Source organism: Mesoplodon bidens (assembly GCF_964165515.1).
Source record: "Mesoplodon bidens genome assembly, chromosome: 4".
Classification (NCBI taxonomy): Eukaryota; Metazoa; Chordata; class Mammalia; order Artiodactyla; family Ziphiidae; genus Mesoplodon; species Mesoplodon bidens.
The window spans coordinates 65,126,279-65,143,339 of NC_138160.1; the positions used below are offsets into that span (position 1 = coordinate 65,126,279).

At 45.2% G+C, this 17,061-nt stretch overlaps 1 protein-coding gene across 4 annotated transcripts in view; it reads right to left on the reverse strand.

Moving 5' to 3' along the window:
- Positions 1-17,061, reverse strand: part of SERINC5 (serine incorporator 5) — a 185,712-nt gene that overhangs the window by 71,840 nt on the left and 96,811 nt on the right. For 2 of the 4 annotated variants that reach the window (XM_081232043.1, XM_081232042.1), the window contains exon 1: positions 16,155-16,431. The exons of the other annotated variants lie outside the window; for them this stretch is intronic. In XM_081232043.1, coding sequence (XP_081088169.1) covers positions 16,155-16,181 — 27 coding nt within the window. In that variant the 5' untranslated portion in view covers positions 16,182-16,431. Of the gene's footprint in view, positions 1-16,154; positions 16,432-17,061 lie in introns of those variants that run through there. 4 annotated transcript variants of the gene reach the window in all.

A 17,061-nucleotide genomic window follows, 5' to 3' on the forward strand; every position in this document is an offset into this window, starting at 1 on the left:
TTTTATGGGTGGCACACTTTTTTTTTTTCTAGTTCTATTCACTTCAGTACACTTTAGTCAAGAAAAGTCTACATTTACATATGTAACTCGTGGGTAATGCAGATAATAATAAATTATACCACACATCCTTATCAACAGCACAACCAAACTGATAATCTCAGTTTCCTGTCTCTGTGGACTCAGGCTTCTTGTCACCAGAATTGGCTCTTAATTATTCAACTGTACTGCCTCTGGACTATCCACAAAAAAGCTTACAAAATGCATACCGGAAATATATCTAAATGAACTCTCTCACCATAAAGCATGCTTTTCTTTCTCCTATGAAACACATAACTTTATCTAACTAGCTTAGCTTAAGTACTCAATCTTTTTTTTTTTTTTTTGCGGTACGCGGGCCTCTCACTGTTGTGGCCTCTCCCGTTGCGGAGCACAGGCTCTAGACACACAGACCCAGCGGCCATGGCTCACGGGCCCAGCCGCTCCGCAGCATGTGGGATCTTCCGGGACCGGGGCACGAACCCGTGTCCCCTGCATCGGCAGGTGGTCTCTCAACCACTGCGCCACCAGGGAAGCCCGAGCGCTCAATCTTAATATGACACTTCTGAGCAACATTTAAAGTAAACTACATCCAAAATACAACCTGCTGTCTGTATGTCAAGTTTTGAATGCATGTTATATAAGTCAAGGCAGTGCTGTGGTAGAATCATCTACCTTGCTTATCTGTGTCTTTTTTCCTCTCCGTATGTACTACTGGAAGTAGGATTCAATCCATTTTGCAGTTCTAAACTCCATGGAAAATTATCAAGGCCAAACCACCAAGTGGTTCTTATCTGGGCAGCACCATCCTCCCTCTGTGGCCTTGTGGGTTTTGGCTTATAAAGGTGGAGACTGTTTTCATAAAGACTGGTGGGTGCTACTGATATCTAACTGCCTTAGCTTAGGCACTAAATCTTAATGTTATCAAGCATACTAAATACCAGCTCAGGACTCCCTCAAGAGAAAGAACTGCTTCACCCAAAATTCCACCAGCACTGCCCCGGGGACCCACTAGTTAAAGATCATTCCTCCCAAATGCCACAACTCACTTAATTAGTTATAGCTTTTTCTTTAACTCTTCTAATAAAAGCCCAATAAAATAGATACTTTTTTTTGATCAGGAGCTCCCTCCCTACTTTCTCTTAGTACCTCAAGCATTTTTATTACTCTCAGAGTCTTAGAAAGATCGGGAAGGGGGAATGGAAGGACAGTGCTGAGTGGAGGAGAAGAGGGGCATCTCTCTAAAATCTGGGAACTCGGTCAGGTCAGACTCACAATGAAGGGGAAATGGGATAAGCATCAGCCTCTTCCAGTGCTCTGTGCCCTGCTTTCTTTCTGCCATGTCACAGCAGGAAAATGAAGTCAGAGACTCAGCTCTGCTGCACCTCTAGCTTCCAAGAAAATACAATCCCATGACAACCCTCATCCCTCTCCTCCCCCCATCATAAGGAAATAATTTACTGCTTCATGCTTTTCAAAGCCTGCAGCCAGAAGCCACTGCTGGGTATAACAATTTGCATAGAGCGCCTCATTGGTTAACCAGCTCAATCTAAATGGCCTAATACCCCTTACTCAGCAACCTGCAACTTTCACAAACTACATGGCTTGGTAAGAAATAAAAAAGCACATTCTTAAAAACTGCTTTCTGCTAAAGCCCATGATCCACAGATGAAGCAGAACTTCCTGGAAAAAAAAAATTCAAACAACTGCTTGGGAGTTTAAGAGAAGAGAGAGGACAAAAGGTTTAAACTGATTTTACTGCAGCAAAATACAGTGGAAAAAAACCAATGTGAGATTTCAACCATAAGATTATGTTTAAAATCTGCAGCCATGAGCTCTCTGTTGAACTGCAGATGTCTTCAGAAAAAGCCCAACACTCACCCATTCTCTCTCTTGTCATTTACCAAATGTCCACTGTGTACAGGTCACGGGGGCACACCAAAGGCCACGGTAGCAGGCCAGGGTGGCAGTCCCTGCTGCACGCTGATTAGCTGTGTGAACCTGGAAGAGGGCCTGAGCTCTGCGGGCCTGTCTCTTCTTCAATAACAGGAGAGGGTGGACATGTCACTCCCTTAAGGATTCATCTAGCTCCAGAAGATGATGGTGTAACTAACCAGATTCTCACAGTCCATATGGTCCCTGAGAATGGTAACCCACCAAAGGAGTGACAGGCATCACTCACATCAGAAATCTCATGGTCAGCAGTGAGACCTTCTCTGGCTTGCTGCCAACCAAAAACTTCCCATGATGGTTCTAATTTCAAACTGCCTGACTGTTATCCTTAAAAACTATTTGGGAGTGCTAGAAGTTCCAATAATTTGGCTTCCGACTGAAACTTCTCATACTCAGAGGGACAATTCCCCTCTGTCAGCATGTCCCAATTTTCAGTTTAAGGTTTGGGTAGACAGTGAGGATTTTCATAACCAGGAGAGCTGCGTCAACCCAACTGTGGTCCTCTATTCCCCAGGAGCCAGAGCCCATTCCCACCTTCAATGCTGCCTCTTCTACTCTACAAAACCACTGCAACTCTCTCCAAGCTCTGGGCCAGCAAGTCATTTGAGCCTGGGGAGGCTGGCAGGAAGAGGAATTCAACCAGAGCTCCCTAAAATGAAGTAGAGCTGTTTCCAAAGATAGGAAGAGTTCCTATCTCTGAAGCTGTTCACTTACTATAGTACAAGAAATCTGAGCACAGCTGGGTAGGAGGAGCAGGAGACACTTCCAGCCACTTCCATCCAGTACCAACTTTCTGGCAGTTGGTCCAAAGACAAGCAGCGGGCCCAGCTCCTCCCTCACGCAGCTAACAGGCATACGAATTGGTCGGCCTTTCTGAAGGAGGTTTGCCATGTCCTGTCCAGGGTTTCTGACCTATGCATTTTATAGTTGGTTCTGCTATACTTGCTCTGAAAATACAAATTTGTTCCAACAGGATTGATATGGAAGGAGTTTAGAGCATCTCACCCCAGGATATGCCACTTTGGCATATTGATTATTTTGAGTTAAGGCACCTGAGAAACAGCAGGTGCAAGAAGGGCACTCTGACCTTCATGTTTCTTCCTGAAAGCAGGAGATGACATTCCCACATGAGAGGTGCCCTCCCTGTACCAGAAGGAAGACATTCTTAACAAGGACAAGAAGTTGAGATGGAGAGAATTTCTATGCAAAGAGACCTTATTAAAATAATTGTTATCTTCCTTTCACCTCCCCACATAATTTAGTCATTTTTCCACAACTGCCTCTCTTTGTTCAATCTAATATAAAAGTAGGTTTCACTATTTCTTGGTTCTTCATTTCCTTATGAGGGCTCCCGGGTCACATAAAACTTGTGTTAAATAAATGTATGTTTTTCTCCTGTTAATCTTTGTCAGTTTAATTTTCAGATCCAGCCAGAGACCCTAAAAGGGTCAAGGAAAACTTTTTCCTCCCCTACCATGTTAGGGAACAATATGAGCAAAACAGGACGTGCAGTTTTGTCTGTGAGAAACATATACTGAAGGCAGAACACTGTGCCCAGCTGAACTGAGCTACACAGAACACATGAAACACACACTCCTCCACTCCACCTGCATTATGAGTCACTCAAAAGCACATCTGGTGTTAAGAACTTTCCATCCAATTTCAGATGACCCTCCATCCACCACTTCACAACTCACAAGCTGCAACTTTCCAACACCTGTTTCCACAAGCAAATTTCAGGTCTTTTTCAAGGTCAAGGGCCAAATTTTCATAGTATTACATATCTCTTAACCATTTAACATTTGTAAAACTGTAATATCATTTTTACCAGGTTCCCTTTTGTGTGTGTGTGTATCACTGACAAAACTTTCAATGCTGTGCTCCAACCCCATTTTCCCCACAAGGCCTGTGGTTTTTGCTGTTCCATTTTGCATAGTGTGATTTTTAGGAATGCATATTCATGTTGTGTTACAGAAGGACTATTTCCAGAGCTCTAACCTAAAGAGGCATGGGACTAAAAAAAGATTACATAGGGCTTCCCTGGTGGCGCAGTGGCTGAGAGTCCGCCTGCCGATGCAGGGGACACGGGTTCGTGCCCCGGTCCGGGAGGATCCCACATGCCGCGGAGCGGCTGGGCCTGTGGGTCGTGGCCGCTGAGCCTGCGCGTCCGGAGCCTGTGCTCCGCAACGGGAGAGGCCACACCAGTGGGAGGCCCGCATACCGCAAAAAAAAAAAAAAAAAAAAAAAAAAAAAGATTACATAAGAGTTACTTAAGTTTTTTGGTTTTTTTAAAAATGTACTAAACATTTAATAAAGGGTAAATAGTGAAATAAATGTCCATGTGATCAATTAAGTGTGATACTGCCATTAAAATGTTCTCATTCTTACGATATGTGGAAATGTCCATAATGTTGTGTGAAAGTAGTTAGGATATAACAGTACATAAAGCATGATCTAATATTCATTCAGTTATTCATTCATTCATTCATTCTGCATGGCTTGTGGGATTTTTAGTTCCCTGACCAAGGACTGAACCCAGGCCATCAGCAGTGAGAGTGCAGAGTCCTAACCACGGGACTGCCAGAGAATTCCAATCTAATTTATTTTAATACTAGAATGAAATAAAACAAAATACTAACAAGGGTTTGTTCTCTCTAGGATTATAAATGATATTCATTTTCTTCTTTATAATTTTCTTATTTCCCAAATTTTCTATGATAACTATATATTATTTTTATAAAGCAGAAAGTACTGTTTGTTACTTGTCATTTGCTAAAAAGAGTCTAGTAAACTGACCCACTCTTATCCTTTCTTCAAGATGCTATAATACATACTATAATCTTTACAAAATTTTAAGGAATAAAAAGGCAATAAAGAAGATAGAATACTGAAAAACATTTAATTAATGCCCATCCTACCCCCCCTCCCAAGAAAAGGTAAGAAAGAACAAAGAACAGATGAGGAAATGGAAATGACCAACAATATATAGCCTGAAGTTCAAGCATGAATAATTACATTAAATGTAAATGATCTAAACATCCAATTAAAAGGCAGAGACTGTCAGAGGGATCAAAAAGCAAGTCCCAAGTACATGTAGTTTATAAGAGCATTTTTAAATCTAAGACACAGATGAGCTGAAAGTTAAAAGGGTAGTATGGCCATCAGACAAAGACATGAAAACTAAAAGCATTGCCAGAGATAAAAAGGATCATTTTATAAAAGGATCAATTCATTAAGGAGACATAACAATCCCAAGTGTGTGTATACATAACAGAGCTTCAAAATATACCAAACAAAAACTGACATAACTAGTGGCAGAAAGAGACAAAAACACAATCATATTTGAAAAATTTAACACCCTTCTCCCAGTAATTGATAGAATTAGACCCCTCTATCAGTAAAGACAGAGAAGATTTGTACAACACTAGCAACCAACTTGAACACTATACCCAACCTGCTGGTAGTACGGAAAAATGAGCAGGCAGCGAGACTAGGAGAGGAAAAACAGTTTACACGATACGCATTTCCATCTTCCTGCCTTTAAGTCAACCCCCTCAACACTCTGGCCTTATTTGTAAGGCTGTCATTTGGTCAAGCCACAATGGGCACAGTAACTATCCAATAACTGTAGAAAACATGTTCTTTTCAAGAGCACATGGAACATTCATAAAAATGTATCATTTTCTGAGCCATCAAAAAGAAATACATATATACAGAATATGTTCTCTTATCACCACAAGCGTAAACTAGAAATCAATAGCAAAAATACGCCTGCAAAATCCTCAAATACTTGGAAAATAACAACACACTTCTAAATAACCAACAGGTCAAAGAAGAAATCACAAGGGAAATTAGAAAATATTTTGAATTGAATGATAATGAAAACAAAGCATATCAAAATGTGTGGGATGTAAAATGATTTTAAATATTCCCTTGAGAGGAAAGAAAAGATTTAAAATAAGGGTTTACGTTTCTACCTTTAAAAAAATCCATAAAATAAGGGCTTCCCTGGTGGCACAGTGGTTGGGAGTGCGCCTGCCAATGCAGGGGATGCAGGTTCATGCCCCAGTCCGGGAGGATCCCACATGCTGTGGAGCGGCTGGGCCCGTGAGCCATGGCCGCTGAGCCTGCGCGTCCAGAGCCTGTGCTCCACAACGGGAGAGGCCGCAGCAGTGAGAGGCCTGCATACAGCAAAAAAAAAAAAAAAAAAAATCCATAAAATAATTTAAAATAAATAATAATAGATTAAGCTCAAAGTAAATTACAAAAGGGGAAAAAGACCAGAAATCAATGAAATAGAGAATAACAATTAAAAAATTGTTTCTTTCACAAGATTAATCAGATTGATAAACTCCTAGAGTCATTAAAAAAGAATAAAGAACACAAATTACTAATATCAGGAATGACTGAAGAGACGTATTAAGCACATTGTTTTTTAGAATATAAGTTATCTCAATACAGACCACTAACAGATTCCTACAAAAGACTTGCAGTTAGAAAATCCACTACGTTAACCCCAATGGTGTTGAAAAATCAGGCAGGGGATGACATGATTAGGACTACACTTTGGTACAAGGATCAACCTGCTGGTAGTACGGAAAAAGGAGCAGGCAGCGAAGAGACTAGGAGAGGAAAACCAGTTTGCACGATAACGTATTTCCATCTTCCTCCCTTTAAGTCAACCCTCTCAACACTCTGGCCTTACTTGTGAGGCTGTCATTTGGTCAAGCCACGATGGGCAGGAAGTACAGCACTCACTAGGGTTATTACACTAGTTCCTCCTAGCTTGTGCTCCACAGGGATAGTTCTCTCATTCAGCCTACATTCCTACCTTCTTCTATGGGTCTTCCAGTACTGAAGAATCTGGAAAATGTAACCACATTTCTCAGACTCCTTTGCTGTTGGAGACCTGACAATTAGCAACACTCACAATATTTGGAAGGTGAAAACAAGGTGGGGGCCATCCTCCTGCTGCAGTGTCTGCTTCCCAGCAAGGTCCTAGGACAATGGCCAGACTTGGGGCTCCCATGTTAAGCCACCAGCTGTGTGGGTGTCAAGAGGCGGGGGGCAGCAGCCTGGGCTTTCAGACTTCTGGATTACTGCTGGAGTGGTGTGCCCTTAAATCCAAGAGTTCAAAGGCGGCCCCCTGACTCCTGCTCCTCTAGCTCTTTAATTTCTTCAACAGTTAATTCCCTACATTAAATCGTTCGGCTTAAAATACCCCAAGTGGTCTCAGTTTCCTGCATTGAACCCTGACACACCTGCATCACCCAATTACAGATAACAAAGAGTCTTAATATTGTCTTGTTTTCATCCCTTTCAACAATCATATAAGGGAGGCAAGACACAAATTTCCCCCGTTTGATGAACAAAGAAACCAAGGCTCAGAAAACTTAAAAACTGGCAACGGTAGTGAGCTCCCCAACGCTGAAGAGGCTCAAACACACCAGAGGTACACTTAGGAGGGGCATTTTTACAAGACACCTAAGCTTCAGATGGGGAATTAAAAGGGATGCCTTTTTTAAATAAAGGCTCTTCCAAAAGTTTCTCTGACTCCATGATTTGCCTCATCAATCACCACACAAATAGCCCAACCTGGGCTAAGGATCAGAGCATTAGGCAACTCAGCTCTCCATTAAATTACTGAGATACAATGCAAGAAACAAAACACTGGAAAATAAATCCCGTAAAGACCTCATGAGCTTTGTTTCAAAGAGCAATTGGCTAGTTTATAAAAAACGATATTTAAACAAACATTAGCCTGATTTTCCATCTCTCCTAGTTATCTCTGCATAAATAAGATTTAAGCGGTTGTGTGTATGTGTTTTTCCTACTTTTGTTTAGACAAGACAGTTTTCATGAGGGGGAAAATGCTGTCTAATCACTATATTTTGTAACCTTACTTCAAACCGAAATTGTTTCAAAATTTATTCTGTGATAAGAACCCACCCTAAGTTTTTCCATAACAGCTGCTTTCCTTAAACATCGGCTCAACTTTAATCTCACAAGGCAAGCTACAGAAGAAAAGCCAAAAGTAAAGTCCTATTTCCTTCAAAATTCAAACAGATGTTTTAATGTAATCAAACAAATGCATTGTTTGAATTTCCTACACACACACTACACTGACTCCCAGATTATGTTCTAAAATCTTCTAAAATATCATTAATACACAAGCTAGAAAATAAGAGGATGTCCCCTCTGGAAATGTTTAAAATTCATTTTAACAAGGGTTGCAAAGGTTCACTTTGGACCACTTGAAAAACCTGATCGTTAGGGACAATCAAGGTGGTCTAGATGAGTAACCTGATCCATTGGATGCTTGCTCTCAGCATCCTATCCCAATCGCAAATTCAACTAACAACGGCAGTATGTAATGACAATTCACTAACAATGCTGTTTGACTCAGGACACTGAAAGAACACAAGATCTTTATCTATAATTACCATTATAATTAAAGATGCAGAAAGCACTTTAGTCAAAGGGTAAAATGGAATTGTGTCCAATGGCTAGTTCTGCAGACATACCATGTTACATGAGGACTTTCTTTTTAATGGTAATTATCATAGGTGAACAGGTCACATACTGCTCTCCTGCTCAGAATACAGGTAGACAATGCCATCGTTATTGCTCTGTCCTTTCTAAAGGCTTCTAAAAGACGACTTACATTAAAACACCTGGGAAACTGAAAAGTAAACTTCTGAGTCTCACAGTTAACTCACTCCCAGATATTCAATATCTCTGGGAAATTGACAGGCGATATTCATAGAGAAAACGGGGGGTGGGAAGCAAGCAGTGGGCAAGGGGGTGTTAACTTTTATCTCATTAGCAGAGAGATGAGTCAGAGGCTGCCCTCTACTCCCTACAGATGGGCCCTCCCAGTAAAACAATCCCACTCAGACCTGCTGCAGCCCAAAGCTATTTGCCAGCCTGCCCAGGTCAGCTCTAAAGCCACCCAAGAAAACAAATCTGAATGAGCAACCTTCATGCTGACTCTCCACCTACAACGGCAACCTTCACTCTCTTCATTGTTCAAGGTCAGTGACAAACATCTTTCCAACAACGTGAACTTGGCTAACTACACAGAGGCATCTCCAAACCACTCTTTCTGTATCAGCAACAGTTCAACATCAGCCGAATCACCACCACCTTTGTCAGTATGGTAGAGCAATGATGTGGCCATTTTACTGCAACTTGCCCGCATTTTATAAAACGAATAGAAAAATAAAACTGCCAATACTAGTGATAAGCACAGGACTCAAATTTAATGCAACTGAAACAGAGAAGGGCACCTTTATAGAGCAAGAAAACAGAGACAGAAAACACCATCTAGACAGATGGTATCCGCATAAGTGACTGTAAAGAAAAAGACCAAAGTTAAAGATGATGTTGAAAATGGTTATTGTCGATGGCATCTAAAGGAGGTGTAGCTGGGATTTTCTTCATTATTTTTAGTCTTTTCGGAACTGAAACACGCACACACACTCATATTAACACATAAGCCTATTAACTGACTTTCACATATTTACGTTTACTTAATACCTCTGGAAAAATTGCCATGTTTGAAAGCAGAGGACTGCACTACTTTCTGGGTATAAGCCCAGAAAACATAGCTGCAAATGAGTGGCTGGTGCACTTGAAAAACTCCTGTAATTCAGCAGAGTTGAATCAAACATAGCACCTACAACATAATCCCAACTCCACAAAGTAAAATCATATATATTAAATGTGAGTGACTGTTATAAAATATCAAAATATGGTTCTCTCTGGGTGATACATATTTCACAAATGCCCCAAACTGTTCAAAAAAGCATCAGTCATGCAAAGAATGAACTTTTGTGCCTAGATCCCTTCCAAGGGTGGAAGCAACACGTGATATAATGAGGACCTAACATTTCCCATCACTATAAACAAAGAGCTGTAGGGAAAAAGTTTTGTAACCAAAAGCACACAACACGGGGTTCAGCTAGGTCACAGCACATGCTCTGTCTAGGAGAGAGGAAATGCACCCACACAGTAACCAGGAAACAACTCCAGTGCATCAGATGACCACATACTAGGTGGTGTGGACAAGTTTTGTGTGCAAGTTCTGAGAACTCTTAAAGCAAGGGGAAGGTCATTTCTTAGGAAAATGCTTCTTAAGCTTGGCCTTAAAAGCAGAGATTTGGGTTTTATAGAGAAGGAAGGACATCTCAGGGAAATCAGTACTTTTATGTGGTATGTAATTTACTTTTTAAAGAAGTCTTCATGGATTGTGTGTGTGTGTGTGTGTGTGTGTGTGTGTGTGTTTTAAGCTACAGTCTAGAGGTGATCAGATGCCCTGATGAGGAAGACCCATTCCAGCTAAAACTTAACAAAAGCCAACCTCTAAAAGCCTCCTGCGTGGGCTTCAGTTACTTCTAACTCCAATGACACCAGGCTTTGTTAACCAGCATAATGATGAGACATGGTGAAAACTGCAAGAACTCTCAATACACAGCAACTCTGCCCAAACCCCTGCACGAAGGACTTGACCAAACTTTAACAGGCTTCTAGTAGCCTGAGGCTGCATCCCTGGGAGGACCTAGCTGCCTTTTGCCTTTTTGAGTTCTTGTCTGGAAAAGTTCAGGGCTGTAAAAAGAAATTTACTGTTTGTTCTAGCCAGCACCTAAGATAGGCACTAACCTCCCTTTTTTTTTTTTTAATTTATTTTAGGCTGCGTTGGGTCTTCATTGCTGCGCGCAGGCTTTCTCTAGTTGCGGTGAGCGGGGGCTACTCTTCGTTGCGGTGCACGGGCTTCTCATTGTGGTGGCTTCTCTTGTTGCGGAGCAAGGACTCTAGGAGTGCGGGCTTCAGTAGTTGTGGCTCGTGGGCTCTAGAGCACAGGCTCAGTAGTTGTGGCACACGGGCTTAGTTGCTCCGTGGCATGTGGGATCTTCCCGGACCAGGGCTCAAACTCGTGTCCCCTGCATTGGCAGGCGGATTCTTAACCACTGCACCACTAGGGAAGTCCCTAACCTCCCTTTCTTAAGAGCATTTCTAAATAGGGCTAATAATTGTGAATCCTTCCTCTGCCCCTGAGGAGAAGGACAGATAGGACACGTTTCCTACAAGTCTGGAGTGTCTTTCTCAAGGACTTAAATGCCATTCCTTTGAAATGTAATCATCAGGACGGATAGGGTCTCTCTCCTAGTCCCGGTGGAAGGACAGAATCTAACCTGCCAGCTATCAGACCCAGCTGGCCTCATCATCCATACTCCAAACAAACTCTGGAACGTCTCACTTTCCTAACTCCACTTGGGCCTCCACTCACTCCTCCCTATTCCCTGATCGTCCCTTGAAAACTCCCAGTGATCTGTGCTAATCAGGATGGAGCTCAGGTCTTTCTGTCAGTGAGTGGTTACTGAATAAAATCTGTTTTCATTGCTTTAACTAACATCCAGCTTTATTTATCTTTGACAGTGGACAGTCCCTGGTGGCATTCTGTGGCTTTATCAATTAATATAACAGACGTTAGAAATTTGCTTTCGTTGGGGAAAATCTCAGGGATCAAGTAACACAATCTGGCTGGAAACACCCTGGCGTGGGCACTCCCACCCTTATATGAACTGGCTACAAGGACAAGGAGTCTTCTGCCTGAGAGTGGTACCGTGGGCTTGATCCATCCATGAGGTCCTGTGCTTCAGCAGTCTTGGTCAAGTTCTTCCTTCTAGAAGGTTGTCACACCTGCCTCAGGGGAACATGCAAGTTGCGTGTCAGTGCACCAAGAAGGGCAAAGAGCTGGAACTTCGTGAAGCCACAGATCAGGCTGTGTAACTGTGCTGTGCCTGCCTGCCAAAAAATGCCTGCACAAGTGACAGAATTTGGTCTGAGACTTGCTGTCATTATAACGTGGACCAGACTGTGAGGAAGAAGCTAAACCCCACCCACTGATAACTCCTGGCAACCACCAATATCTACCAAGACAGCCTCACAGCTATGCATTCAAAGCTGCCTTAGGGCCATTATAAGCAAGAACAATGAGCAACAGTTCCTCATGATTTATTCATACTGTATTTAGAATAATAAGGAATAACAGTTTCCCAGTTAGGAGCTCCAACTCAAGTCAGCTGGACCAGTGTTGAAGGCCTGGCTCCACCACCATGTAAATATCAGTCAAGTTAATTTATCTCTCTGCACTTCAGTTGCCTCACCTGCAAAGGGAGGCCAATTAGAACATTCCCCGACCCCACAGGGCTGCTGTGGAGAATAAGTGATATAACGTAGGTAAAAACAGCACACCTGTGAGCATGAAATAAGCTTCAGCTATTGTTACTATTATCATTAATGCTTATGCTTGCCTGGAGTCAACCCTGCCAAGCCTTACTCTCAAATTGCCTTGACGGGGTGTCTAGATCTTCCAATTACACATCTCATTTCACCTCTGACAGGGTGTCCTGTCACTTTCTGTAGTGAGCTTCCCCCACACTTCCAATCCCCAACTAGCCCTTAAGTTCCAGGAGAGTAAGGACGCACTTTGTTAATCACCCAATGCCCAGGGGCCTTACCACAGTGCTGGGTACCCAGAAGGTGTCCACTGTCCTGTGACCTCTGCTTCCATTAGCATCGATCAGCCAACAGCCTAAGCAAAGTCTATCAGGGTCAAGGCAAAGATAAAATGACCCGGAGACTGTCCAGGTAGAGGTGGATAATGGTCACTAAGATTTTGGGGGTTCCTTACTCTGTGCCAAACCCTGTACTAGAGACATTATCTCATGTAATACTCATAATAACCCTAGGAGGTATTATCACACCCATTCAACCACGGAGGAAAACTGAGGTTAATTGAGGGTAAGTGACGTGCAGTCACACCACCCCTCTGTGTCCAGATTTCCCAATTCAAATCCAGACTTGAGTCCAAAGCCCAGGTTCTTTTCTGGGTTACACATTGTTTTTGACAGTATCAGTTAAAGTCCCCCAAATTTCTATTTCCAACCTCAAACTTCTCCCAACTTAAAAATCGAACCGATGACTGGCCATCTCCATTTAATTTATAATAGGCATCTCAACTGCGACAGAGCTAGAAGAAAACTATGGGTTTTCCTTGCCAAATGTCTTCCTCCCTTCAAGCCTCCTACCTCACCTCAGTGAGGCACTATCACCTATCCAGTTGCTCGGGTCATAAACCGAATCTCTCTCATCCCCACATCCCACTTCTAACCCATGTAAAAGTCCAGCTCTACATCTACAATATGCCCAGAGGCCAATGACGCCCCACCGTAAGCACCACGACGCCCTAAATTAAGGTACCACACTCTCCCCTCCTTGGCCTAGGGCAACAGCAGGTTGCCAGGATTCAAGCTCCGTCAAGAAGAATTCGGGCTCACTGTGGAAGCCCAGACCACTGCTCACACGCAGGAGGAGGCAGCTTAAAAGTATTCACCGGGTGGCCAGCTCTGACTGCTCTCCCACCATGCCAGTCCCTGACAGTCAAGTCTTCACAGCACCCAAGGTGACCACTTCTGTTCCTCCAACACCCTGGAAGACTCCCTACCCAGGCCCTGATGTGGGTGCCTCTCCTCCTTTATCAGTCTCAATTCCCAGGGCATCTTCTCAGACAGACTTCCCCAGCAACCCTACCCAAAGCCACTCTGCCACCAGGACCTGTGGCAGTACCAGCACTTGCTGTTTCGCTGCTTCCATGCTTATGAAATGCCGCCCCACCCCAGTCACTGAGGGCAGAGATGACGTTTGCCTGGCTCACTGCCGTATCTCCAGCTCTTGGCACACAGGAGGTGCTGTGATGTTGTGATATGAACAGAAATATTTATTCGGTCTTCCACACAGGTGTGGGAGGCCCAGAAGACTTGGGATTGGCAGCTGGAGTGTGCGGGGGAGGGGAGGGGAGGAAGGCGGACCCCTAACCTGTGGGATACTAACTCCAGGTAGTGTCAGAATTGAATTGTTGTACAGCCAGTTACTATCCGGGGAGCTGGGGAACTGGCTGGTGCGGGGGTAAAAACAAAACAAAAAACCCGTACACTGATGTCATAAGTGATGTAGGTAAAAACAATGCACAGGTGCTCAAAAAATTTTTTCAAAGGATTCACAGACTTAGATATCTTCTGACAGTGCTGCATTTTTTAAATGCAAACTTAACAGCTCCATTCATACGAAATTATAGTGTCATCACCCCTTCCCTGCGTTGAAAGCCACCACAGTGAAGCCTCAAGCAGTCCCTACAAAGCAGAAGTTAATTTTCCTGTGATGAACGGCCAGGATTTGGTTCTTTCCAAAGTCCTGAGAGGGGGATTTCAGAAACAAGTCACGAGGACTTCCCTGGTGGCGCAGTGGTTAAGAATCCACCTGCCAATGCAGGGGACGTGAGTTCGAGCCCTGGTCCAGGAAGATCCCACATGCCGCGGAGCAACTAAGCCCATGCGCCACAACTACTGAGCCCGCATGCTGCAACTACTGAAGCCTGCACTTCACAACAAGAGAAGCCACTGCAGTGAGAAGCCCGCGCACCTCAATGAACAGTAGGCCTCGCTCGCACAACTAGAGAAAGCCCGCGTGCAGCAACGAAGACCCAACGCAGCCAAAAAATAAATAATTTTTTAAAGTTCTCACTTTAAAACAAACAAAAAGAAACAAGTCATGAAACCCTGCCAAATATCAACCATACCAATAATTCTTTTACAAGACCCACTTGAGTACTGACAATAATTTTCAGAACCCTAAATCACCTGCTGGGAGCCACAGAAAACCTCAAGGGTCTCTCAAGGGACTGGAGAACAGGTGCCCCGAAATATCTGTAACGTAATCACTATATAATGAAGTGTCACATCAAATTAGAATTATCTCAAAATAACAACAATGAACGATTTGCAAAGCTTTCTTGAGATTTGGAAAATCCTGAAAACAGCGTTTTCCCGTCCACTTTGGTCTCCAAAGCCCTGAGAAGGTGTTAAATGTCCTCCTGTCGCCTTGCCTGACTCAGGGCAAGGCATTCCACCTCAAGTTAAAAACCTCAATTTCCTCATCTCTGTAAAGGCCAGCTTGAATGCATGCCAAGTACAGTATTAGACCTCAAAAACCAAGTGATAACTTCACACGGCCACTGGAAAGAGGACGGATTATCTACCAGTGTAATCAGCGGGTTAGAGAAACCCACAGCTTAACCCCTGCATCAGTTACGGGCTGGCCTCTGATTGTCGCAAGGCTCAATGTATTAAGAAGCAAAAACAGCCCGGTATGCCCTCCGGAGTTAGACTCATTTGAGAAAACGCACCATTAAAAACTATACAGAAATGCCGATAATCAACACGGCTAGGAAGAAGGGAGCGCGAAGTGCGCAAGGCTTTACCTACTTTTTTTTTTCTAACTCTGCAGGAAGGAGTGAAATCAACATTAAAGGTTAAAAACTACTACTAATTCTGCCCTGATGCACTACTACCCGGTAGAAGACGCCCATCCCAAGCGGACACAGGTGTTTTAAGATCTCATGAGTTAAACAGGCGAGAGTTACAAAACAGGCTCGGGCAAGTTCAGCTGAAACGAGGGATGGGAAGCCTCGCGCTCTACCCAGTCAGCCGCGTTTGGGTCCAGCCAGGGTTGGGTCGGGAGACTCAGGAAGCAGGGCTGAGTCTTCCCAGCGCCCAGACCTGAGCACCGCGGTTTGGAAAGCAGTCTTCCAGACTTTCTCGAAGAAAAACAGCCAGTGCTCCAGAGCCTGGCGAGATGTCAAGTGCAACTCGTCTGGGCCATACGACCCGAGTTTCGTTCAGGGCATGGAAAAGGAGTGGCTGCCCAAACCCACGTCTTCTCCTGGGTTCATCGGGTTGGCAGAGCCAGGTGGCCTACGGAGCCGAGCACCACACACTTGTGTTCTGGGGAGGAGGCGACACGCTCCTGAAACAGTCGGGATCCTCCGCCCGAACCCTGCCCGCCCCGCCCTAAGCGAAGTTCCTAAGGCCGAACGGGAAGACCTCGGGGTAGCCTCTAGGGCTTCCCCGTGTCCCTCTGGCCCGCCCGCCGCAGCACACGGTTTTCCCCGAAGGCCGAGCGCCGCGCTCCGGCCCGGAGCACTCACCCAGGCGGCGCAGGGTCACCCACCCCACTTTCGGCGGCGGAGCTGGGACGTGCACCCAGAGAAGCCCGCGCTGCCTCGGCTCCTGGCCCGGTCTCCCGACCTGTCTCTCCCCGCTCACCTGGCCCGCACAGCACTGCGCTGACATCGTGGCGACCGACCACCACCAGCGCGCTTGCCGGCTCCCAGCTTCCCTCTGGCCCTCCTGGCTCCCTTCGGCCTCGAGCGTCCCCCTGCGAACCCGCTCACGCTTCCACGCGGCGCCCAGCTGAACGCGATGCACTGAGGCCTTGGTAAAAACAACTGCAGCCAAACCCCGCCCCGCCACCACAGGCCCCGCCCCACTCGCTCGCTCCAGCCGCGGCGGCCGCCCGCAGCCCCGCCCCGTGCCCGCCCCTTCCCGGGCGCACCGCCTCCGAGCCTGCCAGCTCCGGGCTCGCGCTTCCGCTGGCGTCAGGCGGTGGGCGGTGGCCATCATCACTTCCCGGTGCAGCGCTGGACTGCGAAGGCTGTCCTCCAACGCGCCGGCCAGGTATTACCCGGCTCCTACGCCGGCCTGGCGGCGCTCGGTCCCCGACCCAGGAGAGCGCGGCGCCCCTAGTCCCCGGCTCTGGTGGAAGAGCTGATTGCTGACTCCAATAAATCTTGGAGCCTTTAGTGAGCGATTCTGAGTGTCCTGCACTGCACAGGCGCAATAGGAGTGGCCGGGTGCGCTGGTCTGTGCTGCGCCTCGCGCCAAACTGGGTTATCCACGGGATCCCTGTTCCAGAAATCCCTTTATCTCCCCATCTGCCAAGAAAATTTCTCAACTTTTGGGAAAGTTCCCTCGGCCCAAGCTTCGAATCCCTGGGCTTGGCTGTTCGGCCCTGACGTTACCACGGCACTTGGGGGATCCTGGGAGAACCCTTTCTGTGCTTCCCTGGATATTGATCTATTTTCTAATCTCTCCTCCACCACCCGCGTAAGAGCGCATCCCAGCCCAGGGACTTGGTTTGCATCCCTACTTCCTCTCGCCTAACTCCACTAAA